This window comes from Glycine max, chromosome 10 (assembly GCF_000004515.6).
Source record: "Glycine max cultivar Williams 82 chromosome 10, Glycine_max_v4.0, whole genome shotgun sequence".
NCBI classification, from domain to species: domain Eukaryota; kingdom Viridiplantae; phylum Streptophyta; class Magnoliopsida; order Fabales; family Fabaceae; genus Glycine; species Glycine max.
Genome location: NC_038246.2, coordinates 38,454,477 through 38,481,989, shown reverse-complemented (window position 1 = coordinate 38,481,989; position 27,513 = coordinate 38,454,477). Strand labels below are relative to the sequence as shown.

Sequence of the window (27,513 nt, the reverse complement as noted above, 5' to 3'; positions counted from 1 at the left end):
ACCACAAGAATTGCAACCCAAATATGATTAAAAAGGGTGAAAATTCAATAGCAAGTGGGATACCGATTAGATAGATAAACATTTTAGACTCCGCAGTTCTGGCTAGTAGCTAGCTACATGCCTACATCGTAGGAGTTTGTAGATTTACAACACAATGGTGAATGGTGTGTAAATATTTGAAAGTGGGAGGGTTAGGGAGAAGCTAATGTTTAAAAATAGAGGTGAAATATTGTTTAATAAGCCAAAAGCCAGCAAGAAGAAAATGTTTGTTTTCCAAGCATGGATATAGAGAGAAGAGTCCTTAAGTATATATTATAGCCCTCTCTTTCTCTTATGGAGCAAAGATAAACGATCACCAGAAATAACTAACATTTGCACGGCATATAATGGACAGGTGAAAGAAAGGGATAAGTGTCATTTTCTTTTAATAAAATATTCTTTAAACAATTTTTTGTACTAAAAAAAAATGTTTAACAGCAATTTGTACTAACAACATTTCTATAGCATAACTATAGGAATAAGCGTCTAGAAACAGGATACCAAGCCATCTCTTACTACATGGACTATTTATTTGATGTACTGAGAGAGCCATTTGAAACCATCTCCGTAACCCATTTTCTTCACAATACTGCACATGAAAACCTCCATAGGACGGACATTAGAATCTGACAAATTTACATTTCCCTTGCCCGTAGTGAAATTGGTCAGGCCCAAATGGTAACGCAACTCTTCTTCTGAGGCAGCATATGGAATATCTATCTTGTTTCCAAGGATAAGGAAAGGGACAGTAGTCAAAGACTCATCAGAGAGCAGAGCATCTAACTCTTTTTTAGACTCGGCAAATCGTTCCTTGTCATATGAATCTACCAAGTAGACCACTGCATCTACCTGCACCAAAGAAGGATGATGCCTTGCTCTAAATTCTCTAAAAGTAACATAGGTGAGTATGTAATAAACCTCCAGCAAGAAGTCCTCAGTCAAAATATTCATTTAACTTCTTAAAAGCCATGATGCGCATACCAAAGTCCAGGCATTGCTTAATGCTTGAGAATAATAATGCAAGCAACAGCTAAAAAACCAAAAAAAAGGAAAGCAACCTCTAAGAGGGCTATATTTGTTCAGAGAATCATTCTCCCCCCCCTCCCTGAGGTATACTATTAGAGCATTGGCAGCAAGAATTATGAAGGCATGTGTATATCCCTTGATTTATGTATATATTATGCTCAACTAGAGCATCAGTAGCAAGAATTATGAAGGCAAGAGTATATCCCTTGGTTTATGTATATATTATGCTCAACGAGACACCCCATAGGAAAAAGTTGTATCAGCAGCAGATATGTCTGATAACATACAATTAGCAACACTCTAATGAGAAAAGGTGCTATCAGCGAATTTCCATGTATAATTTCTGCCTCCCATGAATCAGACAAACGATAACCATTTTGCTGGGATTATGAAGGCATCAATCCTTTAACTAAGCTCTAGTCACATAAATTAGACAATAGTCCTAATATAGTAATATTCAACACATGAGTATTCTTGGCAACTTGATCATTACAGCGCAAGTTCAGTAATGAGTATAGAAAGAAAACTTTATCCTTGTTAACAGCTAGAACGACAAATAAACATATTCCAAGTCAAACCACACATTAATATTAGCATGTAGACCAAAAGTCTAAAACCATATCAGATTGAGGAGTAAGATTTAATCCTAAATTCCAGACAAATCTTATAGGTATATAGCCAAGTTCCATCAAGTGATGTTTGCAGGTGTAAAACAGAGTTGAGAAGTCAACTGTTGGGGTGCAATCAGGTATAAAAATATGCACAAATGTGTGTATGTGTTAGGAGAGGGACAAGAGAGAAAGACCTTAGCATAGTAATCTTTCCAGACTCTTCGTGCAATCTGGTGACCCCCGAGATCAAAAGCTTTAAACTTGATCCTCCCAATACTCAACTCCTCTGATGTTGGATACTGTGTAGGCTGATGCTGAACTAGTCTCTGCCAAACCAATTCTCATTTAAAAAAATACCAATAACCAGGCGCATATTTTAGCCCCAATAAACTATGATAATGTCAGGAAGGTAGACATTACAAAGTACATATGTGAAATCAATTTGTTAAGCTTGCTAAAACCAGAAAATAATTGTTGAGAAAAACACATTTAAAGAAAAAAATTGATGTTAGATGACCAAAAAAAAAACAAACATTAGACCAAAACATGTCAATACAGATAATTGGTTTTAAATTGTAGACCACAACTACAATTGCAGCGCAATCAATTGTGGTCATGGTTGTGATCCTTGATATTACGGAAAATTGCATACAAATGCAATCAGATGGTTGAAACTTAATCATAAAGACCCCAAAAACCATGACACTGAGGCTGCAATGGCGGTTGCAGATGATTTTTTTAAAACCTTGAGCACAATATTGCAGTTTTTGAGGCTTCCTCAACTGCATCAGCAAATACACAGGATTGACTTTAAATTGTGGTCCACGGCCACAATTTTCCACAATATTGCTAATCACAACACAACCGAGATTTAAAAACATGCAGAGGATATATAGAGAGACAATTAGCCATGCAACCCTTCTTTGAAACACTGAATCTCGTAATAATATTTAAATTGTACAAAAGGATTCTAACTAAAAGAATAACATTCCCAGTAAATTTAAAGCGATTCAGGGCTTAAGCGGAAAAGGGAAACCTCGTCTTTGAGCATGTGAAGCAAGGTGGTCTTTCCGGCATTATCGAGACCTAAGAATAAGATCTTGGCCTCCTTCTGCCACAACCCAAGCGATGCCAGAATCCCATAAAACCAATCAAACAAAAACATCGCCTTTGCTTCTTTTATTATTTTTATATATTTTACGCTCGATCTCAAATACTACTCCACTCCCAATAGATAACAAAATTCAAACAGAATACGAAGCCTTCGGCATTAAGATCTGACCCCCGAAAACAGAGCGAAGATTAAAGCAGAAAAGAATATCGGAGGAGTGGGTGTGAGGTTGAACGATTTAGAGAGTGACTGTGCTGCTTTAACGATTTCGATGGGTGTGGAAATAGGACTGTGGGTGTTGTCGTGGGAAGGGACTAGTGACCGGGTAATCCGGTAATGCTGAATTCCAAATTATAAAAATTGTTATTCTTATATAGATGTTAAAATTCTATCTAGGGTTCTTATTCTAGCATGATTTTTAAAACCTTCAACTAGTATCTTCACTGGCTGAATCACTGTTCTGATTTTACAAGCATTGAATTTTAGTCTTTTAAATAATTTTGTTTTCATTTTAATCTTTATAAAAAACAATAATTTAATCTATATTATTAAATAACAATGTTAATTGATGACTTAGACAATAATAATATTGGTTGTTTATTATTGTCTTGCGTTGTCAAGAAATTTGACATGTAATTTCTACTAATAAACAATATTTTTAAATCATCATCTATTTAAAATATTATGAATTAGGTTCATAATAGAGACTAATTATAAGGACTACAAAATTCTTTAGAGAATAAAATTAAAAATATCTCATTTTTTAGAAACCAAAAGGTTATTTAAGTTTATATTTAATTAATTATTTAGTCCTTATTCTTAAAAATATCCATTTTAGTCTCCACATTTATGTATGTATATATTTTTTAATTTTTTTTACTTCATATTCATATCACTTTTAATAAACTTAAAAGATATTATTTTAAAGTATACGGATTAAAAGTTAAATTTTTTACAAACTACTTGACAAAATGAATAGTTAAGCTTATTTTTTACATGGTTTATTTAAATTGATTAGTAGAGCATTTAACTTAATAAGAATTTAATTAAAACTACTCCTTCATGCTCAATCATAAGCAACAAAAAAGACTCAAATATGAACAATTTTAACTACTTTATCCTATTTGATGATATTGTCTGAAAAATATCCTTTAATTAATTGAAATTCTATTTCTAATTATTCTTTTTTATTTTTTATATTGAATTTTAATGAATAACACTGTAGGAAAAAAATATTATTTCTTAAATGTAATTTGTATGATTAAATGATATTGACCTAACTAACTTTTTTTATTAACATAAAAATTGATAATTTTATCTTATATTTAGGTCCAGATAGTGTTTATTTTTTTGAGCCAAGGCCTAAGTAGTATTAATTATTTGAAAAGCCTCTTTAAATTACCCAAAAATCCGTAATGTCACGTAGCTATTTAGTGGTCAACATTTTTTTCATTACCCGTCAACGTCTTGATGATGGAGGGTTGAACAAAAATTATTGATTTTGAAAAATAAGTAGAATGAATGCATTTAATTTTTATAGGAAGACTGAAATTACGGATTGAGTAAAATAAGTAAACAAAAATTATATTTTAACCTTAAATCCAATAATTAAGATTTATGTACATATCATTTAATTGAAAGTTAAACTATACTAATTTTCGAGAACTTTAATTAGAATCAATAATACCAAAACATATAGAATTAATTTTTTTATTATTGCATTATTTAGAATTCATTGAACATCATAAATTGAGTGATTAAAAAAGGATTTTAATTCTAAATCCTTAATACTAGTGTTCCATCCATTTCAAAATAACGTAGTTTTAGTCTTTGAAAAAACAATCTCAAATTGACTTATGTTGTTACTTTTTAATAAAATATTTAAATATTTATTTTAATTTTATCTTCTAATAAACATTGTTGTCTTGAAACATTTAATATTGTATTTATTAAAACTAAGAAAGAGAACAAGAATATTTGAGTAAAATTACCAAATATTAGTCAGAATTAAATATATTAAAACTTCAAATCAAAATTGAATTCGAAATATCAGAATCCTTAAACCAAAATTGAATGTAAGCACTAACATTGACCATTCACTCTGGAAAAAGTTAAATTCAATAATTAATTATATTCCTTGAAAGTTCGAACTTTGAAACCTGGTAAATACTGTATAATCATATTGCGGCTTAGAATTCGGTGGGCTATTTTGTATAGGCAGATGAAACTGGCAAGTTCAGCAAATTTGGGTAGAAAGGCCCACTGTGTTGAAACACCGAAAACCAGAAAGCCCAAACCCAGAAACCGCCAACAGATTCAGCACTAAAATCCATTGCATGCTCGATGTCAAGTCACCTTAGGATAAGGACACGTGGCAAAATTAAAAAAATGAAAAATATATAAATAGACACATATGCCACATATTCTCACACGAGTCACTCTTCTTAGTGATACTTATCCTTTGCTGAACCTTGTTGTGATCTGACATGGCAGAAGAACAACAACGACGGATCCTGGTGGCCGTGGATGAAGGCGAGGAGAGCATGTATGCTCTCTCATGGTGCCTTAAGAACCTTGCTTTTCAAAATTCCAAAGACACCCTTCTTCTTCTCTACGTCAAACCCCCTCGAGTCACTTATTCAGCCTTCGATGGCACAGGTATGCATCACTATAGGACTGAAAAAAAACACATAAGCTTAGCTAGGTAACTTAGGTTGGTGTTTATTTTGATTAATCAGATTATATGTTGTTGTGTGGTGTTTCTTAATATTTTCAGGATATTTGTTTTCCTCTGACATAACGGCTACCATGGAGAGGTATAGCCAACAAGTGGCCGATTGCGTCTTGGAGAAAGCCAAGAAATTGTGTAACAATATTGAAAATGTACGTACCTTTTGCTACCTTATCAATTAATTACTATAATCTTAATTTAATTACATTACATATATGATGTATGATGTATGTCCTCCTTTTTTTTTTCTTCTTCTGTTGAGTTTCTGAATATTTCAACCGTTGGTGTGGTTAATTAATTAAGGTAGAGACGAGGGTAGAGAATGGCGATCCAAGGGACGTGATTTGTCAGATGGTTCAAAAGTTGGGTGCTGATGTCTTAGTCATGGGAAGCCATGGTTATGGTCTCATCAAGAGGTGAGTGATGAGTCAACATTACAACATACCCTTTTAATTAAATCAAGTGTTTAACTTCTCTACAAGTGAATTGTAGATTTAGTTAGTAATTAATTCTTTGAATGTTGAATTAATGGCAGGGCTTTCCTTGGAAGCGTCAGCAATCACTGTGCACAGAACGTGAAGTGCCCGGTTTTGATTGTTAAGAAGCCAAAACCAACCACCGGAGAAACATAATAATGATAATAATAATAAATTAATCGTTACTAGCTTTGTTTTTATGTAAAAAATAGACAACCAGTTTGCTTCTGTCGCTTATGTGTTATTTGGGCTCTGTGTGTTTTGTTTGTTTCTCCTCTAAAGGAATATCTCGCCAAATATTAAATGTTAAAGGCTAAGTGAAGATGAGGATGCACGCCTTTTGGTTTTGACTTTATTATTTTCTATTCAAAAGTTTCCTATTCGTTTGTTACTTTTACATAATTTGTACTCCATGTTGAACTATTGAATATTGATAATGCTCCTAAATCATGATAAAGTGAAAGTAAGTGAAGTAAAGAATAAAGAGAAGAAAATGTTTAGTATCCATTCAAAGCGCAATCTGTTTTTTTCCTTCCTAGTTATGTATCGCTTCCAAATTCCAAATCTCTCCTCACGCCCATTGATTTCGTCATTCCACTCTATGCGTGTTTGGATAAAGGTTGAGAGAATTGGTTTTAAAATGTCTCGATTTATATTTGGATTTTTTATTATAAAAATAAATTAAGAGTAAAATTTAGTATGTTTAATGCAAAATTATTTTAACTTATAATTAATTTTGGATTTTTTAACGAGAAATTAAATATGTGAAATTTATTTAAAAATTATATTTTCAGCGTGAAACAAAAAGGAACTTTACTTAGGAGAAATTATCAACCGTAATGGTTTGAGATCATTATGTCATCGAGACATACTAACAATCTAATATTTAAGAAATCTTAAAAAATTTAAAATGTTCTTTAATTAATTTAAAATATTAAATTATTGATGTTTTACATTATTGGTTGAAATCACATATGATCTGGTGGCCACGGATTACCTAAATATTATAAAATTGAAAATTGATTTTAGTTTTTGAAAATTTTAAACTTTAACTGAAAAGTAAAAACTATGATAATTAGAGCCTTATTTCCATCGTGTAAAAAGAAAAATAAGTTTTAAAATAAGTGTCATTTTTTAATGTAATATTGATTAATTTTTTATTTAATCCCTAATAATATTATTTACAATGTTACTATTGTATTGCATCTTTTCTAGCAAAAAGGATTATAACTAATATTATTTGGTACAAATGTAAGTGTAAAAAAAAATAAAATTTAAGAAGACACTTATGAAACAAAAGAAGTATTATTGTAAGGGACATGCTAGGTGCACCCAGCAATATTGCTGGTGCACCCAACAATTAGGTGAATGAGCAAAATTGTTCTTGTGCCAAAGTTTGAAAATAAAACTAATTTTTTTAAAAAATAATTCCTTCTTTCGAAAGAAGGTTCTTCTGGTAGAACAATTTAGTCTACCGGAAGAACCTTCTTTTGGAGAAGCTACCGGAAGAAGTTCTTTCAGTAACTTCTCTGGAAGAAGATTCTTCTGGATGAACAATTTGTTCTATCGGAAGAACTTCTTCCGGTAGCTTCTTAGAAAGAAGATTCTTCCGGTAGCTTCTTCGGAAGAAGGTTCTTCCGGTAGAACAAATTGTTTTACCGGAAGAAGGTTCTTTCGGATGAACAAATTGTTCTACCGGAAGAACCTTTTTCCGGAAGCTTTCTGGAAGAACCTTCTTTTGGAAGAAGAAATTATTTTTTTTAACTCAAGGACAATTTTACCCATTCACCTAATTGCTGAGTGCACCTAGCATGTCCCTTATTGTAACTACCATTCATTTGGTTCAAGCCCAATCCAAGGCAATGGAACCATGTTCAAGATGATAGTGCTTTGGGCTATGTTCTCACTTCTTGGTAATTGTTGGACAATAGCTTCTGGTACTTCCCCAATTGCTTCATGCACATTTTATATTGTTTCCAGCACTTTTCATATGACTTCCGAAATAGTCATTTGGGAAGTTAAATGAGAGGTATAGGAAGCAATTCTGAAAGTGTAGAAAAAAAAGACCCTAATTGTTGAACGTAGCTTGTGAGGGTCTCTTAAAGCCCAATTGTTGGGATATACACTTACATGAACTCCAATAATAATGTCAAATTGTCAATGAATCGGGAAACTCTTGAATGAGTGCGACTCCCTTTCAAGAATCATTAACTAGGGAACACATCAGGTGATTCAGGTCCTTCATGAATAGAACGTGACTAACGAGACTCCGTTATATTCAAACTACTTGAGGCTATTGTTTCCTGCTCTTCCCAAGTTGCTTCCAACACTTCCTTTATATGGCTTCCAAAATTGTCAATCCAAAATGTAAAATTACATTACGGAATGCATCCCTTTTTTGGCTTCTGGAATATAATTCGGGAGGTAAAAAAAACATTCTGGAACTTTTTTGGCTTTCGGAATGACTAATTCGGAAGGTAAAAAAAAAAAACATTCTGAAAAGGGTGCAGGAAACAACTTGGAGGTGCAGGAAGTAACAGTCACTACTTAATCATGTGATCTTGCCGCAGGTCGATATTAGAATATGCTTTTGGGTTAAGTTGGTTTGGTTATACTTTCTGAAACTCAATCTTCAAATATTTATAATAATAATTTTGACTTAAAAGTTAGTCATGTAAATATCCTTATCTCCCTAAAAAATGACCTCATAAATTAATAAATAAATAACTCTATAATTGAACGACTTAATCAGTTATCAGTTAAACTGATTCATTCATCCCGGTTTTGGTAGCCGTAATTACTTTTTAGCAGCTCAAATTGATTAAGAAATAAATTACGTAACAATAAATGCACTCTAGGACAACGATGGCATACACCGCATTGATGCTACTAGCTGAAGGCTGAAGCACTAAAAGTCTAAAACTCCACAAGGAACTGTAGGGGGGCGGGGATTCCTAAAATAAGCTATCACATTTTTAAAAAAGAGTAATTGACTTAAAATTATGGATTCATTTGATTCTCACACTTTTTATTTTGATAAACACTTAATTTAATATAAATTGTATTAAAATAAAATATTAAAAGAATATTCTAATGAATTTTATACCATTTTACTTGATGATAACTTTTTTTCTTATAACTGTCCAGTTCTTGTTCAGTACAAGTTATCTATATATATTAAGCCAGCTCTATTAAATTAGATTCTTTTAGCCAACCATGCGCCACATATTATAACTTGACAAGTAAAATTTCTAGTAGCTCTCAAACTAGCTTAGCAAACGATTAACAAAGATAATCCTTTTTTGCAATTAATTAGATTTTCAGGACGGTGTCATAATGGAAAATTCAATTGATCGAAACATAAAAAGATCAACCCAAAAGAGACATCTTTGCCTGTTCTAATCAGTGAAATAGTCAAATGTGATTGAAGCAAAAGCTCCAGCTTTCACTTGCAGTTTTCCACGGTCTGCTTATCTAGGGAAAAATAAAAACAAAAAAACACTACAACTGAAAAAGATATAACTTTCCGGAATATAACTTCCGCTCACTCTTTATCCGTTTTGCAAACTTCCTAGAGTTCATCCTGCAAATAAAACGGGAAGAATTATTAAATACATTGATGCCAAGTTTGATTAAAGTGAGATAAGGGGATGGAAAAACTTACATGTACACCCTCTTCCTTGGTGTCTTCTCCAGCTTCCGTCTTTGATTCAGCATCGGAGTCATTGCCAGCTTCATCAGCATCTTCCTCTTCCTCATCAGCCTATAGAGAACATTAACTTCGTCAGAATCAGTGTAACTGATGATGGACCAAAAATTTCAGGAATCAATAGTTTTTCTTACATCAGAGTCAACTGGGTCATCCTTTGATTCCTGGAAAAGAGTTCAAGATATGGAGGTGTAAGAAAATTTGATAAACAAGAAAATTTTCAAAGATGCTATTTCAGGACAAAATTTTACCTCCTCTTCCCTCTTCTTCTCGGCCTCCTCAAATGCTGCCTTCTCAGCCTGCAAGAACACATTTTCATTAAGGAGATCATATCTTTCAATAGCATACCAAAAGATCAGTGGATAGAAAGACTTACATCCTTGTGCTTGCCCCATGTTTCTTCAACCAGCTGCTTAGCATACTCAGGATCATCAGTAATTAAGACATTGTCAAACAAAGTACCAGATTTCACCTGTAAGATAAAATAGCTTGCTTGTCAGAGTTTAGATACAAAAGTATCAACTATAGCGATGTAAAAATTAAAAGTTTACCTGCCACAATTCAATCCCCACGTACTTCAAGTTGGGGAAAACATAGAGGTCGGGGTCATCCTTGAAATCTGACAAATGTTTTTCAAATGTTGAATATATTTATCTTATAATGCAAAATAATTTATAAAAATATTACTACGGTGTAGAAGAGTGTATAATGAACCTGGGTTATCAATCAATGGTGCCTTCCATTTTCCTTTATAGTTGGGGTTCTTGATTTTCTGCAAATATGTAGCATGCAAAGTTAGAAAGCAAATTCATTACCAAACATAATGGAATATGTCGTATTTCAAATATTACAAATTTACAATAAAAATTTCCACAAACCTCTGCCTTCCATGGGCCCTTGTACTCAGGGTTGGCAATGGTAGGGGGTGTCCACTCACCATCTTCCTCATCATCCCAATCTTCAGGCTACAGCATCAGCAATTAATCTAATAAGTAACTACAGCATAAAGTGATGTTTATGCAGCACAAGGAAACAAAAAATTGAGAAATACCTTCTTGGCTTCGGGGTCTGGGAGCTCTTTTGGGATGTCATCATACCCCTACAAATACAAGACATACGAGTCAGTACATACCACATAGTACTCTGAAAGGTTCATATAACATGAGAGGCCTTTTAGAAAAAGGCATTACCTCTGGTTTCTTATCCTCAGGATCAGGAATATATTCTTTGTCATCCCAATCTTCTGGCTGTGAGTATATTAAAGATTAGAAATGATCAAAACCGAAACCAAAACCAAATCTGACAATTAAACTACAACTCTGGGAAGAAAAGTACTTTTTTAGCCTCAGGATCCTTGATTGTCTTTGGAGGGAGAAGATCCCAATCAGAGTAGAGACTACCAGTTTGCTTCTCCACATTATCAATCAGGATGCTGTAGGTTGCATCCGGACGGAGGATAAATGTGTAAACATGAGTAAGTTGGTCAGTCTCACAAGGAACATCCTTCTTTATCAAGTGGTTTGTGTTATTGTAGGTAAGAATAGCGTGAACTTTCTTGGTACTGTAACCGCAGATATCTGGGCCAAACATAATACTGCAACAGAACAACAAATGTCAAAAGATCAGCTGTTTTACAACATCAAAGGCACCCATCAGGAAAGAGCAGCAAATCAAAAGGGGATATATAAATCACCTGTAAGGAGTATCCCCGCCAAATTTCTTCTGATCAACATCCCCACTGAGCAACTTCATGTAGCCACCACCACAGTCAAGCTTCTGTTCGTGCTTAACAGAAAATTGAAAGACTAGTGTCTTACCCTTGTTGCTGAATTCAGGGTACTCAGCTGAAATAGCATAGAATCTGTAATCCTCACTGGTTTGAATACCTGCAGAGATATCAACATTCAACCAAACATATCTTAATATCAATTTTAAACAAAAGTAAACATGAGCAACAATAATAGTATAATACCCGACTATTCAACATAGCAATTTAGTTTACCTTTGTCATTAGCGTCTCCATTCCATTGACCAGAGGTGTGGTTCCACTCCCCAGCCACGTTCTCATCTTTTTTCCAATCTGATTTAACCCATCGATTTTCCCACCCGTCTGGCATCCACACAAAGCACATGCACACGAGTTAGAAAAGTGGGAAATACTGATCTAGGATTAAAGAAAATACAAATGAACTCCGAAAAAGGACTACCCGTTGAGGCGCAAGGACAAATAAATTTTAAAAAAAAGCTATTAATCTTATAGACAATGTACCATCGAATGATAAAGGAAAATGCAAAAAATTAATAAAAAGTTCGCCAGTACCATCGGCGTGTTTAAGAAGAATGTTCACCTTTTCAGACATGAAACAGACTCCTTACTTTTAAGTAAAAAAACTACTATCACTAATCACTAATTCAAACATTTCTGAGTGACTGTAACTGCCGCCTACTCAATTATCCATTATCAAAAGCTGAATTTAACCTAAAATTGCGGCAAAACAAAAAAACTAGAGCCTCCCATGCTCGCCTCATCTATACAATCTATTTTGAGAACGGTTATTGAGGCTAATGCATAAACCATTATAAACCACGCCAGCACAATCAACACATAGAAAAAAAATAACAAAACGGTACACGCGTTAACAGATCTAGTCAGAAGCATGACATTTGAAGCCAGACCTCGATTTCCAACTCAAAACACAAATCGAACCATCGAAGCTTTTCAGATCGAGGCTCAGACACGAAAGAAAAACCTTGATCCTGGAAAAGTAATGCCTAATTCGGCACACAACAATGCAGAATGAAAATGACGAAAATTCAGGGGCGCGATCTAGTGAGAGAAGAGAAGAAACGAAGGAAGGATTTTATACCATCGAAACGCTCTTCGAAGAAGACATTGGCGGAAGCGATGGACAAGAGAGAGAGAAGAAAGAGAGAGCGGAGGTCAGGGCTTCGCACCCGAAACGCCATCGTCAACGACGGAACGACAGAGCTAGGGATGTGTAGAAATGAACGTGAGAAGTTCGAATTTGAGTGAGTGAGGCTACCTGTTCTATATAGCGGATCAATTTGCTTTGGGTTTTCAGTGGAGTGGACAAATTTGGAAATTGAGGTGGCTCAGTCCTACGTGGACACGAGGTGGCAGTTTTGAACCAATTGGTTTATGTCACGTACGTTTTGATTGTCATTGATGTTGCGTGGCACTTTCTCATTGGTAATACTACAGACTCTACTGAACCGTACACGTTAAGTGGAATCCCTTGACGTATTTACGCTACTGCCATCAGGATTTTATACTTTTGTTCTAGGGTGTGTGTTCAGTGGCTGATGTCACACTAATCACACGTGTGATTCGCTTGAATTACATTTTATATATTTTTGAAGATTTAATTATCAATTTCTTTCTTAAATTATTTAATTTCATATTTAAATTCTTTAAAAATTTAATTTTATTATTAAATTCTTAAAAATAAATCAATTTGGTATTCAAATTGATAAGAACTTGAAGATTAAATTAAACCATTTAAAATAATTTAAGAAACAAATTAATTTATTTTTTAAAAATTTTAATCAAATAAACATTTTAAAAATTTGAGAATCAAATTAAACTTAAAGTTCAAATTTAATCATTGCCTCCCATATAAAATAGATTTCTCTCTCAACCTAAGGCTCTATTCTTCTTATTCTCTCTCATGTTGGTAGGGTGATAGGGAATTTATTTTCTCATCATGTGGGGAGAGATAAATTTTACCGAGAAAAATAAAAAAAAACATTAAATCACATGAAAACGAAAAATAAATTTAAACCTATAATTTTATCATCACCATCTCTAGGTTTGAAGTGTTAAAAAGGGCGAGAAGAAACTTGGAAAAGATAATATGCTTAAATCTTATCATCTTAGGAAAAAGTTTGCCATAGGGGAAGGAAGATTTTTTAGTTAAGATATACTAATAATATACTCTTTTTTCTTAAAGAACAACATACTCTTTTGATTATATTTTATGATGAATTAAAACATATTAAAAATACAATTTGATAGGTCTCATTTTTAATTTAATGAATTCTAATTATGATTTAATAGTTTCTAATAAATTTATTTTTTTCTGAGAAGATTCTAATAAATTTAATTGACAATAAAAAACAAATGTATTTAATATTACATCAGTGGTACTTACTTACCTTTTTATAGATGAGGGGTAGAATGGAAAGACGAGAATTATAGTCCGTTTGATTGGAAGAATGAAAAATAAGAGAGAGAAAAAAATTAATTTGAATTAAAAAGAAAATAAAAAAAGGAAAATTTAAATCTTAGTTTTTATGAGTCAATTTTTCTCTTTCTTTTCCTTTAATTCTCTCCAACGAAATAAAAATAAAATATTTTGTTATTCGTGGTTTTTTTTTTCATCTCTGTTCTCTTTTCTCCCATTTTTTTTTATGAGTAATGACAACCACAAACTCCCAGTCCACTAGGGAAAAAGGAAATAAAACCAAAGAGGCATAATATAAAAAAGGGCACCTGTTCTATTCATGGTTGGATTAGAATGACGCCGGCATTCATTTTATTGTTGTTTGGAAAATTAGGATGCTTAGATTAGAAGTTCTGCTATCTCTGTTTGTGGGCCACAATTATTTATGATTCTAGAGAGTTCCATTTTGCAGTGCACCAGGGAGTTAGGTTAACCTTGGCTTGGTTTGATCATAATCCCACACATCACGCGGCACGTGTAGTTCATGAATATTTATTTTACTATTCTCTTAATAATTAACAATGAGATCCTACTCCCAACTTGCATAATCTACATTAAGTAATCTTATTTCAGATAACTGAAATAAAATTGGTGAAATCAAAGCAAATTACTATTCTCATAATTAACAATGGGATCCTACTCCCAACTTGCATAATCTACATTGTGTAATCTCATTCCAGATAACTGGCTTAAAAATCACATAAACAAACACAATCAACCAATCTCACAGCTCCATTAGATGCTGTTGAAGGTATGCATAATCGGATTTAGATGATTGCATGAACAGCTCGAGATCAGAACGATTTAAAGATTAAGCCTCCATGAGCTGCAAAGAATGGAGCAAACAGCAATGATTCAACTGCCATGAGCTTAATCAAAATGTTGAGTGAGGGACCCGAAGTATCCTTGAGAGGGTCTCCAACAGTGACAGCTGCTTTGTGTGGATTGGAGCCTTTTGGACCAAGTGATGCATCATGTGGGGTAGTACCGGCCTATAAGCACCAAAACAATGTACGAGTCATTTCTAAAAGCCAAAAAGACAAAATGCAATGAGTTCCTCAGAATTTTTCATTGTCAAAGTTCTAGTTTTGTATACGTTATGAAACCAAAAGTTGAAATAGTAACATAAAGTTTCTTAGCTCTACCTCTATGTATTTCTTGGCGTTATCCCATGCACCACCAGTGTTGGAATCTGAAATTGCCACCTGTGAAGAAGTGAAAATATCTCAACAAAGTTGAATATTACTACTACCTAAGGCTCTGGTTAGAAATGAACAAATATAATGCTGCCATTTACCTGCACACCACCGGAAACAAGGGAACCGGCAAGAACCCCAGCAAGATTCTCTACCCCAAAGAATGTTCCGGCAATAAGTGGTGTAAGCAAAACCAATGCACTGGGGGGGATCATCTCCTTAAGAGAGGCATCAGTGGAAATCTTTACACAATTTGCATAATCAGGTTTTTCTCTTCCTTCTAAAAGACCAGGAATGGTATTGAATTGCCTACGAACTTCTTCAACCATTTTGAGAGCTGCACTCCCAACACTCTTCATTGTCATGGCTGAAAACCATTAGGGAAGCATTGCTCCCACAATCAAACCAATAAAAACTTTTGGGGTCATCACATTCACTGTTTTGATGCCTGCTCTGCTAACATAAGCACCAAACAATGCAAGAGACGCAAGTACAGCTGATCCAATAGCAAAACCCTGTCAGAAAGGCACAACAGATTCAGCTTTCCACACAAGACAGACGGAAATTCTTTGTTTTAGATGACAAGTTACCTTGCCTATAGCGGCTGTGGTGTTTCCAGCAGCATCGAGAGCATCAGTTCTCTCTCGTATCTTATGTCTCATTCCGGCCATTTCAGCAATACCCCCACCATTATCACTGATTGGACCATAAGCATCAATGGCAAGACTAGTGGTGATGGTACTGAGCATTCCAAGTGCAGCAACACCAATTCCATACATGGCGGCAAGACTAAAGCTTACATGAATAGCAATAGCAATAGCAAATACGGGAATGATGACTGATTTATATCCAAGTGCCAATCCAAAAATCAAATTTGTTGCAGCTCCAGTCCTGCAGGAATCTGCCACATCTTGCACTGGACTGCAATTTGGAAATTAGATATGAATAACTAGTTAGCAATTTAAAATCTGAATATCTAATTCACTAACTATGTGGGTTATAGTTATTAGAGTCTTATGATTCACGATTTGATGCAACTCGGAAAAGGATACATATCATAAGAAGAATCATAAATGACTTTGAATATCATGATAAATGAATGAATCAATGTGATTTAGTATCATTGATATGAATCACACAATTCATTACTTTTTTTTCCTTCCTTTTTTACCTTTCTTTAACGAATCACACAATTCATTGAAGCAATGTGATTTAGTATCATTTATATGAATCACACAATTCATTACTTTTTTTTCTTCTTTTTTTACCTTTCTTTAACGAATCACACAATTCATTGAATTGTTAAAAAAAGGAATTGAAGGAGGAATACTGAATTTATCCTATTTGATTATTCTACTACTCAATTTGTCACTTACTCACTTATTGCATGCACTCTATTTGGCTGTTTCATTGCTTCATTTCCATTCTTCCAAAATAGAGGCTTCATTTTATCTATTTCTAGTTTAAAATTTTGAATACTATACACCATCTATATGATATATTTGATATTTGAAGTTATTTTTCATTGTCTCTGAATCTTATTATTCAAAATACAAATTATGATTCAAGATTAAAAAATTAGCTTGACAATTCACAATTTAAATCTTAATTTGAAAACCTTGTTGTGGGTGTCTACATGCTAATGATTATGAGAAAATTTAAGCCATTTACAAGATCCAACTTTCTGAAAATTTAGGATAAATTTTAGATTTTAAGGAATTGATAGACTCCTCAGAAACTAGAAGGAAAGGGAGTCTATGCAACAGACCAGAAGCAGAGGAAGCCTGCTCAGTGTGTAGTACTCAGTAATGTACCCAATTCCAAGGCCAGCCAATAAGCCAATAGCAACGCAGAAGAAAAGATGCCTGAGATTATGTAATTACTGACCAATGAATATGATTACAAGTAAATAATATAAAACCAAACAATCTATACATGTTGGCAAAAGGAGGAGGTCGGCTGAAATTTAGTCATACCAGTTCTTGACAACCTTGCTGGCTCCAAAGTTATAGAGGGTAAATTCTGATGGCAAAGCAGTGAAGCTGACTATGGCAATACCAGCAGTTATTAATATAGTTGCAATAAGAAGCTGTCTTTTCAAGGATGGTTCTATTTGGCTCACGTTTGTAATTTCAAACAGATCAGTTGCAAAAAGAGTTGCAATCAACCAAACCACAATTCCCATGGAGCTTATGATGAGAGGATATGTCATGGCTGTGTAGTCATGATTCGTTCCAAACGATGATATGGATGCTACAAATAAAGCCGCACATGATGATTCTGCATAAGACCCAAATAAGTCTGAGCCCATCCCAGCAATATCTCCAACATTGTCTCCTACATTGTCTACAATAACCTGGAAAGATTCATAAAATTTAGTGACTAGAAATATAGCATTTATGAATTATAGTTTGAAATGTCAAATGTTACTTCAGTTTTTCAGAGATTAAACTGTCAGAGACTGAAGATTCTTAACTACAAAAGGAATATTTAATAGAATATAGAGAAAGTTGCATGCTTGAAAAGACAACTTATGTACCATTCAAGGCTTCCATAACTCCAATAACAAATAGAATTTTCTGATGATTAAAGAGAAAGGGATAGAAGATATTACAGCGGGGTTCCGTGGATCATCTTCTGGGACAGTGTTCAAGTTTCCCACCAGGTCAGCACCAAAATCAGCTGCTTTGGTGTATATGCCACCTCCAACTCTTTCGAAGAGTGCCATTGACAAACCTCCAAGGCCATGGCCAGTAATAGACTCGTAAAGTCCCTCCCAGTCATCTCGATAATACAGTTTGAGTAAATTGATGGTGATGTATAGCACCAACAGGCCATTTGCAGAAAGAAGAAAGCCCATCACCGGACCAGACCGAAAAGCGGTAACAAAAGCCTTTCCTATTCCCTTCCTTGCTTCAGGAGTAGTTCTAGCGTTGGCATAGGTTGCAATCTTCATCCCAAGAAAGTCAGAAAGGACAGAGTTTAGAGCACCAAGCAAGAATGCAACGGTGCTAAAGACGGCATTAGCAAGTGCTGGTTTACAAATATTGCCTTCATTGTAAGTGCAAGGGTCACTTTGTGTACTAAAGCCCTTCACAGATCCCAGAAAGACGAAAATTATTGCACCAAACACTCCATGAAGATAGTCAGATACTTATACTCGGTAAACAAAAATGAAGTAGCTCCCGGGAACATATCAAAAAGCAATTAAGTTTTAGTTTGCATGTATCATAGCTAAATGACTAAATCCAATCATAAACTTATAAAAGAGAAGGAGACAACACTCACCAACAGAAATGGCATGCTGGATTTCAGCACAGTTATTGGTAACTTCAACACTCTGAACACCATTCTCCAACTCTGAATCTCCTATTAAGCTTTTTCTATATCCGTTGTCCGCATTGGTGTGATCAGCAGAAGAGACTCTTACCCTTGACAACAAAAGCCATTGAAGCAAAGCAAACCCAATTCCAATTAATGCAGTCACAGGTATCAGAATTTGTGTAAGACCCTCGCTCAATACACCCATTTCCAAATGCAACAGTTGAAAATTATGTAGTAAACTTCTTGAGGTAATGTAGCATATAATTGAACACCATGTTTTATAGCCTTAGAACAAGTCTAGAAATTTGTTATTCTAAAGCTAGCTAGAGAAAAACAAGGGGAGCTTTCATGGCCCTTGGAATATAAAAAAAACTGGTTGTTTTAATGGCGGATTTGGACTTAAAACAGGTTTTTTTTCCGGCATTGATTCAGTGAACTGGCTGTTTATTAATAGGTAGGTTATTTGTCATTTCAGTTCTTATCTATTTTCAATGGGCTGTGTATAAATGAATTCAACTTCTCTAATTATTTAAAATCTCCATAGATACAGATATCACCTTTCCTTTGAATAAGAAAAAGGAAATTCAAACTGTTGCTTAAAAATATAAAAGTAAAACCGTTAACTCATTCTAAATATTTATAGTACCAGGTGGTCGATGCTTAAAAAGTTCTATACAAACTAAAGAAAAGAAGCATTAACACTTCAACAATTAAAGATTGCTTGTGTGAATCTATATCATGCAAGTTTTGATGATGTCAAAAGTTTACTTGATGAACACGGATTGAATCAAGTCAAAGAACAAGATCAAGAAAATCTAAGATAAGGACTTAGTAAATTTGTTAAAAGAATCTCAATTTGATTGTTATAGTTTGACCTCAAAATCTTTACTGTCAAAATTCTTTTATTAAAGTTAAATCAATTCAGAAATCTCTTTTTGAACGGGTAATCAATTACCAGGTTGAAAATGACATATTGAAAATTTTGAATTGATGACCCAACGACACAAAATTATTTGAATTTTGATTTGTGTAATGATTACAAGAGTCATGTAATCAATTACCAGCGAAGAGAGTTCAGAAAAACTATTGAAAAATCACAATCCTTCAAGATATGATTGTGAAATCGATTACAAGTGTCATGTAATCGATTATCAGTGAAAAAATTTCAGAAAATCTTTTAAAAAGACACATCTCTTCAAATTGTTTTGAATAGACATAATGAGCCTATATATATGTGTCCTTACTTCGAAAATATGAGAATTCTCATAGAACTTACCTTTCAAAACCTCTCTAAATATCTTTGGCCAAACTCTTGCAAATTATTGAAAATTCTTCTAAGAACTCCAAGTTGTATCATCTTCTCTAAAAGAGAGAAATCATTATGTTTGTCTTACAAAACTCAATTGTAATCAAGAGATGGTTTGTCTCTTCGTGTGTGAGAAACTCGAACAGAAGAGTGAGGGATCCCAATGTGTGTTCAAAGATTGTGAAATCACAATCCTTCAAGATATGATTGTGAAATCGATTACAAGTGTCATGTAATCGATTATCAGTGAAAAAATTTCAGAAAATCTTTTAAAAAGACACATCTCTTCAAATTGTTTTGAATAGACATAATGAGCCTATATATATGTGTCCTTACTTCGAAAATATGAGAATTCTCATAGAACTTACCTTTCAAAACCTCTCTAAATATCTTTGGCCAAACTCTTGCAAATTATTGAAAATTCTTCTAAGAACTCCAAGTTGTATCATCTTCTCTAAAAGAGAGAAATCATTATGTTTGTCTTACAAAAATCAATTGTAATCAAGAGATGGTTTGTCTCTTCGTGTGTGAGAAACTCGAACAGAAGAGTGAGGGATCCCAATGTGTGTTCAAAGATTGTAAAGGTTTACAATAATAATGGAGAATCTCAAGTGGGTTACTTGAGAACTGGACATAGGTATGAAAAGTGACCGAAACAGTATAAATCGAGTTTACAATTATTTCTTTCCTTATCTCGATTATTTTGTCTTACACATTTAAAGAACATTGTTAAATTGATTGCTGCTTCTTCTTCTACATTCTAAATTTATCACATATCATTTAAAAGGGGATTAAAATTTTTTAGTCAAAATTTTTTTAAGACTTAATTCACCCCCTCTTAAGTTATTGAGGCCACTTGTTCAACAGCTTGCACAATTACAAACATCACCTTCACTTTATAGTATTGTTGAAGTGTTAACCCATAGTAAATATTATATTATTCCAATTGATCGATGCTTAAAAGTTCTATACAAAGTTTAGACAAACATGAGTTATTCAATAATTAAAGATTTCAAGCAGAGTTGCATGAATTGAACCACGATAAGAATAATACTTTATACAATAGATGAAATCATTAAATTTAAAACCATGCCATTTGTAACCTATCTAGAACCTTATGTGCCAAGAAACAACGGCTCAGTTTCAAGGGACAAATCAAAATTGAGTCACTTTCGCAAACTCTTCTTTATTCTAAGAACAATGTGAGCTAAGTCAACAGACTCCTTGTTTAATCAAAATCGAGTCTATATATACCATGATTATGTTAGTATTTGACAGGAATAGTTGAATCAAATACAAACATCATGCATCATGGCTAAAACGCTTGGGTTGCCCATGGTGGGAGAGGTGCACGTAGCTTAACGTGAAAATCAGAAACAGGATGTTCAAACGACAATGTTTCTGCATGAAGGTGATGTGCATGATGAGTGGCTCCTTTTCACTCGTGCACACCCTTGTATTTCACATCTCCTATGATAGAAATCCCAAGGTATTGACAGTGCAACCGAATCTGATGCGTTCTTCCACTCTGAGGATACGCTCTCACCACTATCTCGCTCTCATTACCTTCCTCTTTCACAGCCTTTCCTTCAACCACTATAACATTACCCCCCTCTTCGGCGTTCCCAAATTCAAAGTCCAAAACCTCCCTGAAGCTTCCATTTCCGTTTATGGAAAAAATCTCAAAGGAAGTCTCCATGGAGCGGACAACCGAGCCGCCTGGTAGCGTGCGTCCGACGTCTGAGGCAGCGTAGACTCGCCAGGCGCCGAACTTGGACTACCGTGACCGGATCTGACGGTGACCCTGATACAAAGACTGAAGCAAGCACAAGCAAGAAGGAGGTGAAAATAGCAATAACAGACCAAGAACACGAAGCAAGGGTGCAGTCACAAAACACATGGGTGCAGTCAATAGGAAAGCCTAAAAGGGTCATCACAAGACCTTCTTACCTCAACGACTACATATGATGAGGCTGGTATGAAGGGAAGCTGACATGGTTGCGCTAAGGAGAATCCACAATTGCAGAATTGTTGGTTGATGGTACTGCAGGGGACAACATGATCACAATAGAATTAGCCAATAATTTGGAAAATATTCCCTGAGCATAAGAAGATAAATTCTGTTAGTAGGGAAGTTAGTATAAATAAGCAATTGTAATAACAATAAGACATGAATGAAAATACAACTTCCTTTCTCTCTGTGTCTGTTTTCCCTTTCCCTCTCTTAATTCTGGAGGAGCTGGCCTCGAACCCAGCATTATTAGTTTCTGTGTCTAACAAATTGGTGCTCTCGTTGCGAATCCACCTCCATGAGTTCCTCGGATAAGCTTGATGAGGCTCTGCTTCGCCTCTCTAACCATCAGGCCCTCCTTGGTGAATCCATGAATACCCTCACTCAGAAGATTGACGACCTCCTGACTCAGGTCACCCCCATGTTTTCGTCTCCTTCTAGCTCATACACACCACCCCCACCACCTGTACCTACACAAAGCCACAAAATGAAGCTCGAGGTTCCACGCTTTGATGGCACAGAACCTCTTGGTTGGATTTTCAAAATCAACCAATTTTTCGAATACCACAGAACACCAGAGAATGAATGACTTACCATTGCATCGTTTTACATGGAAGGGGGCGCACTTTCGTGGTTTCAATGGATGACCAACGGCCAGTTCACGTCGTGGACCGTGTTCCTCCAAGCTCTCCAGACACGATTCGCCCCAATATGATGATCCTACGGGGGCGTTATTCAAGCTCACTTAGAGAGGGTCAGTGACTCAATACCTTTCCGAGTTCGAAGAACTAGCAAATCGAACCATTGGCCTTCCCTCGCCGTTCTTGCTCAGTTGCTTCGTCTCCGGGCTCACCCCAGAGATACGCCGAGAGGTTCAGGCGCTTCAGCCACTCACTCTGGTCCAAGCTGCAGGGCTGGCGCGCCTCCAAGAAGAGAAACTCTTGGACAAACGTCCTCCACCATGACCAAGACCTACTCCGCCAGTCCCAACCCCAGCCTTGGTTCCGCCTTCCCCACCATCTCATTCCCCACGCCCTACACCATTACCACCCCTTCTCCCTGCTCCCACCCGCACTGCACCACCCCCAATACGCCGTCTATCTCTGGACGAAATCGCCTCACGGCGGGAATGTGGTCTCTGTTTCTATTGTGATGAAAAATTCCATAGAGGACACAAATGTGCCTCTAGGGTTTTTTTGTTGATTGCGGACGAAGAAGACAACCCCACTCCTCATATAGGATCCCCTAACCCACCCCTCGACCCGCCAGACCATATTGATATTACTGACCTGGGCCTGTCCCAAATTAGCCTAAATTCACTTGCGGGTCACCTCGCCCCGGAAACCTTACGACTCATGGGCCAACTTTTCCAGCCACCCTGTTGTGGTGCTCGTGGACGGTGGCAACACCCACAATTTTATTCAACAGGAGCTCGTCACTCAATTGCGCCTTCCCTGTCAGCCCACTCCTTCACCACTACGTGTTATGGTGGGAAATGGTCAGAATCTTCAATGCACCAGCTTTTGCGAAACCATCATTCTCGACATTCAATCCACTCAGTTCACCGTGGATTTACATGTCCTGCCCATTGTCGGAGCAAATGTGATTTTGGGAGTTCAGTGGTTGAAATCTTTAGGACCCATTCTCACTGATTATAACTCCCTTTGCATGCAATTCATTCATGAGGGTCGTATCATCACACATTAGGGAGACAAGGAATTCACTCTAAACCCGATAACTTCATCTCAATTTCGTCATATGTCGCAGACAACAGAGACAGGCCTGTATTGCCATATCTCCCTTATTGAGACTGACTCCATCACATCTCAGAACTTCCATCCGGATATTCAAAAGCTCCTCACCAAGTTTGCGAGCCTATTTCAGCAACCAAACACCATACCCCCGGCACGTGAAACTGACCATCACATTCATCTTCTTCCTCACTCAGCTCCCGTCAATGTCTGGCCATACAGATATCCCCACTTTCAAAAGTGTGAAATCAAAACACAAGTTGACGCAATGCTCCAAAAGGGTCTAATTCAACCAAGCACCAGCCCCTTCTCTTCCCCGGTGTTGCTGGTGAAGAAGCACGACGACACGTGGCGGTTCTGCGTGGATTATCGCGCCCTGAATGCAATTACGATTCGTGATCGTTTCCCAATCGCAATGATTGATGAGCTCTTGGATGAGCTTGGTGGTGCTCGCTGCTTCTCTAAACTCAATTTATTGCAGGGATATCATCATATACGCATGCATTCCGACGACATCCCGAAGACTACCTTTCACACCCATCATGGCCACTACAAGTTCAGAGTGATGCCATTTGGGTTGTGTAATGCGCCTTCATCCTTCCAGGCCATGATGAACGCCATTTTCCGCCCTTACTTGCGTCAATTTATCATTATGTTCTTCGATGATATTCTCATATATAGTTCTTGCTTTGCTGACCATCTTCTTCACTTAGAACTCGCCTTTCAGGTACTCTCTGCTCACCACTTTGTTCTGAAACTCACCAAGTGCTTCTTTGCTCAAGATTAGGTGGAGTACTTGGGCCACTTGGTGTCCTACCGTGGTGTGGAGCCCCTCGCATCAAAAGTGGCGGCCATCCATAACTGGCCTATACTTCGGACAACTCGAGCAGTTCGAAGCTTCTTAGGATTGGCTGGATTCTATTGTCATTTTATACGAGGGTATGCTTCTATTGCAGCTCCTTTGGTGCACATCACTACTATGGATCAATTTGCGTGGTCACCCCTGGCGCACACTGCATTCGATCAGCTCAAGCAAGCTCTCTCTCACGCACCTGTTTTGGCCTTACCGGACTTTACCATGTTGTTCACCGAGGAAACGGATGCCTCAGGGATTGGAATGAGGGCAGTCCTTTCCCAGAACAATCACCCCATAGCATTCTTCAGTAAGCCCTTTCCTCCAAAATTGCTACGGGCTTCAGCATACGTCCGCGAGCTCTTCGCCATCACAGCCGCCGTGAAGAAGTGGCGGCAGTATCTGCTCGGCCATCGTTTCACCATCATTACTGACCACCAAAGCCTTAAGGAGCTGCTAACTCAAGTCATCCAAACACCAGAGCAACACATGTACTTGGCTAGGTTAATGGGATATGATTATCAAATCCAATATCGGTCTGGTGCCCACAACCAAGCTGCTGATGCTCTCTTACGATGCTTTGACCAAGATTCCACTCTGCTTAGCCTTTTCGTGCCTTGCCCCTTGTTTTTGACTAAATTGTACAACCAATTGGATGCTCACCAGGAATATAATCAACTCCGACAGAAAATTCTAAAGAATCCTGAGAAACATGTTGGTCTCTCCCTCGCTCAGAAATTGATCCTTCCCAAAGGACGAATTTGGTTACCCAAAGACTTGAAAATCATCCCCACCTTGCTGGTCGAGTATCACACTACACCAACTGGTGGTCATATGGGGGTTGTGAAAACCATAGCCCGCTTAATGGAAAATTTTGATTGGGAAGGACTTCGAGCAGATGCCACTAAGTTTATGGCTCAATGTCTTGATTATCAGTACGTTAAATATGAAACGAAAAGAGTAGTTGGTCTCCTGTGTCCATTGCCGGTACCGCATAGACCTTGGGAGGACCTTTCATTGGACTTCATCACCGGACTTCCCCCTTATCACGACAACATTGTGATACTAGTCGTGGTTGATCAGTTTTTTAAAGGAATGCATTTAGGTATGCTTCCAGCGTCCCACACAGCTCAAGTTGTAGCTACCTTATTCATGGAGATCGTAGGCAAAATCCATGGTCTACCAAGAAGCTTGGTCTCTGACCGTGACCCGCTATTTGTCAACAAGTTTTGGCAAGAACTATTCCGTCGGAGTGGAACGTAGCTTCGAATGAGCTCTGCCTACCATCCACAAAGTGATGGTCAGACTGAGGTGCTCAATAGAGTCATTGAACAATACCTGCATGCTTTCGTTCATTGTCGGCCACGCGAATGGGGAAAATACTTACTTTGGGTAGAATAGTCACATGATACCTCGTGGAACTCAGCCACAGGGACCACCCCATTCGAAGTCACCTTTGGGTGCAAGCCTTTCAAATTTCCTGAATACATCGCAGGGACTTCGGTGCTAGATGCAGTTGATGAAATGTTGACAAACAGAGAGGAGACATTTCAGACTATAAGAAAGAAGCTTCTGCGGGCTCAAGAACGGATGAGGAAGGCAGCAGACGCTAACCGGAGAGAAGTGAATTACCAAACAAGGGATTGGGTAATGCTGAAACTACGCCCCTACCGCCAAGTCTCAGCCAAAGGACCTCAGGCAGCAATGGGCAAGTTGACCAAGAGATTCTATGGGCTGTTCCAAATCGTAGAGCTTATTGGCAAGGCAGCATATCGCTTGAAGCTATCGGAAGGACCTCGTATACATCCGATCTTCCATTGTTCCTTACTGAAGTCTTTTAAAGGTAATCCTGAACAAGGATCCGAAGTTGCTCTGCCCAAATGCTTCACTCAGCACCAACCTGTCATCTCCCTTATGGCTATCCTTGATTATTGCCGAGCATCAGAGCAAGCTCCCTGGGAAGTTCTGGTGCAATGGGAGGGGTTATTGCCAGAAGAAACATCCTGGGAAGATTGGAAGCAGCTGTGTGCAGATTATCACCTTAAGGACAAGGTGAATTTTCAAGGGCCCACGACTGATACAAAGACTGAAGCAAGCACAAGCAAGAAGGAGGTGAAAATAGCAACAACAGACCAAGAACACGAAGCAAGGGTGCAGTCACAAAACACAGGGGTGCAGTCAATAGGAAAGCCCAAGAGGGTCATCACAAGACCTTCTTACCTCAACGACTACATATGATGAGGCTGGTATGAAGGGAAGCTGACGTGGTTGCGCAAAGGAGAATCCACAATTGCAGAATTGTCGGTTGATGGTACTGCAGGTGACAGCATGATCACAATAGAATTAGCCAATGATTTGGAAAATATTCCCTGAGCATAAGAAGACAAATTCTGTTAGTAGGGAAGTTAGTATAAATAAGCAATTGTAATAACAATAAGACATGAATGAAAATACAACTTCCTTTCTCTCTGTGTCTGTTTTCCCTTTCCCTCTCTTAATTCTGGAGGAGCTGGCCTCGAACCCAGCATTATTAGTTTTTGTGTCTAACAGACCCGTTCCTAAATGGGAGGAGAACCTGTGCAGAGGGCAATGTAAGTTTTCTTAACTTTATGATCAGTGAAGGCATTGACAAGCTTGGCGGCGACCTTGTGGGACTTGGATAGGAGCAATATGCCGATGGTGTCGCGATCGAGCCGATTAGCGAGGGAGGAGAGGAGGTTCTGGCAGTAGATTTCGCGGTGCTTGTTGACTGCGATGAGGATGTCGACGGGTGAGAGGGAGAAGAGGCGCTCATGGCCTTGCTCAGCTCGAGTTCTTTAGAGATTGGGTAATGACATGTGACATTGACATGGCTACGGCGGAGAAGACCAAAGCCTTGGGGTTGAACGAGAGCGTGAGCCCTGAGGCTCATAAGTCACCTGTTTAATCTGAAACCAATGTGAAGCATGATCCTAAAATATGAGCCCCATTTAAATTTAAGATGTTCATATATAAATTTGTAAATTTTATACATATCTTGCATAGGAAGATTTAAATTCAAGAATTAGGAGTAGCAGACAACTATATGTAAAAAAAAATAATCAATTAGGAATATAAAATATTACTATATGTTCCAAAATATAAGG

At 36.8% G+C, this 27,513-nt stretch overlaps 4 protein-coding genes, 1 non-coding gene and 1 pseudogene across 5 annotated transcripts; 1 reads left to right on the top strand and 5 right to left on the bottom strand.

Annotated features, from left to right (window-relative positions):
* Positions 1 to 395: 395 nt before the first annotated feature.
* LOC100788066 (GTP-binding protein SAR1A) lies at positions 396 to 3,124 on the bottom strand. Its single transcript, XM_003536000.4, has 3 exons — positions 2,713 to 3,124; positions 1,871 to 2,002; positions 396 to 888 (listed from the first exon to the last, which is right to left on the bottom strand). The coding sequence occupies exons 1-3, from the start codon at positions 2,839 to 2,841 to the stop codon at positions 568 to 570; spliced, it is 582 nt and encodes a 193-aa protein (XP_003536048.1). The 5' UTR covers positions 2,842 to 3,124; the 3' UTR covers positions 396 to 567.
* LOC112998253 (small nucleolar RNA snoR83) lies at positions 1,335 to 1,452 on the bottom strand. Its single transcript, XR_003263290.1, has one exon. It is a non-coding gene; the product is annotated as a small nucleolar RNA snoR83 (small nucleolar RNA).
* A 2,091-nt stretch (positions 3,125 to 5,215) lies between the features above and the next one.
* LOC100305594 (USP domain-containing protein) lies at positions 5,216 to 6,501 on the top strand. Its single transcript, NM_001250696.2, has 4 exons — positions 5,216 to 5,445; positions 5,564 to 5,670; positions 5,822 to 5,934; positions 6,054 to 6,501. Exons 1-4 carry the CDS (start codon positions 5,274 to 5,276, stop codon positions 6,148 to 6,150), a joined length of 489 nt encoding a protein of 162 aa, NP_001237625.1. The 5' UTR covers positions 5,216 to 5,273; the 3' UTR covers positions 6,151 to 6,501.
* A 2,761-nt stretch (positions 6,502 to 9,262) lies between these two features.
* LOC100037475 (calreticulin-1) lies at positions 9,263 to 12,749 on the bottom strand. Its single transcript, NM_001249422.2, has 14 exons — positions 12,571 to 12,749; positions 11,706 to 11,813; positions 11,397 to 11,589; positions 11,039 to 11,297; positions 10,894 to 10,950; positions 10,755 to 10,802; positions 10,582 to 10,668; positions 10,418 to 10,475; positions 10,255 to 10,322; positions 10,080 to 10,175; positions 9,955 to 10,002; positions 9,838 to 9,867; positions 9,659 to 9,757; positions 9,263 to 9,577 (listed from the first exon to the last, which is right to left on the bottom strand). Exons 1-14 carry the CDS (start codon positions 12,668 to 12,670, stop codon positions 9,566 to 9,568), a joined length of 1,263 nt encoding a protein of 420 aa, NP_001236351.1. The 5' UTR covers positions 12,671 to 12,749; the 3' UTR covers positions 9,263 to 9,565.
* Positions 12,750 to 14,735: 1,986 nt separating this feature from the next.
* LOC100803942 (pyrophosphate-energized vacuolar membrane proton pump 1-like) lies at positions 14,736 to 18,672 on the bottom strand (annotated as a pseudogene).
* Positions 18,673 to 21,088: 2,416 nt separating this feature from the next.
* Positions 21,089 to 27,335, bottom strand: LOC100803405 (RNA pseudouridine synthase 1). Its single transcript, XM_014762753.1, is given in 4 exon segments — positions 21,089 to 21,577; positions 24,625 to 24,639; positions 26,941 to 27,202; positions 27,307 to 27,335. Coding segments are annotated over 4 exon segments (795 nt in total).
* Positions 27,336 to 27,513: the final 178 nt, after the last annotated feature.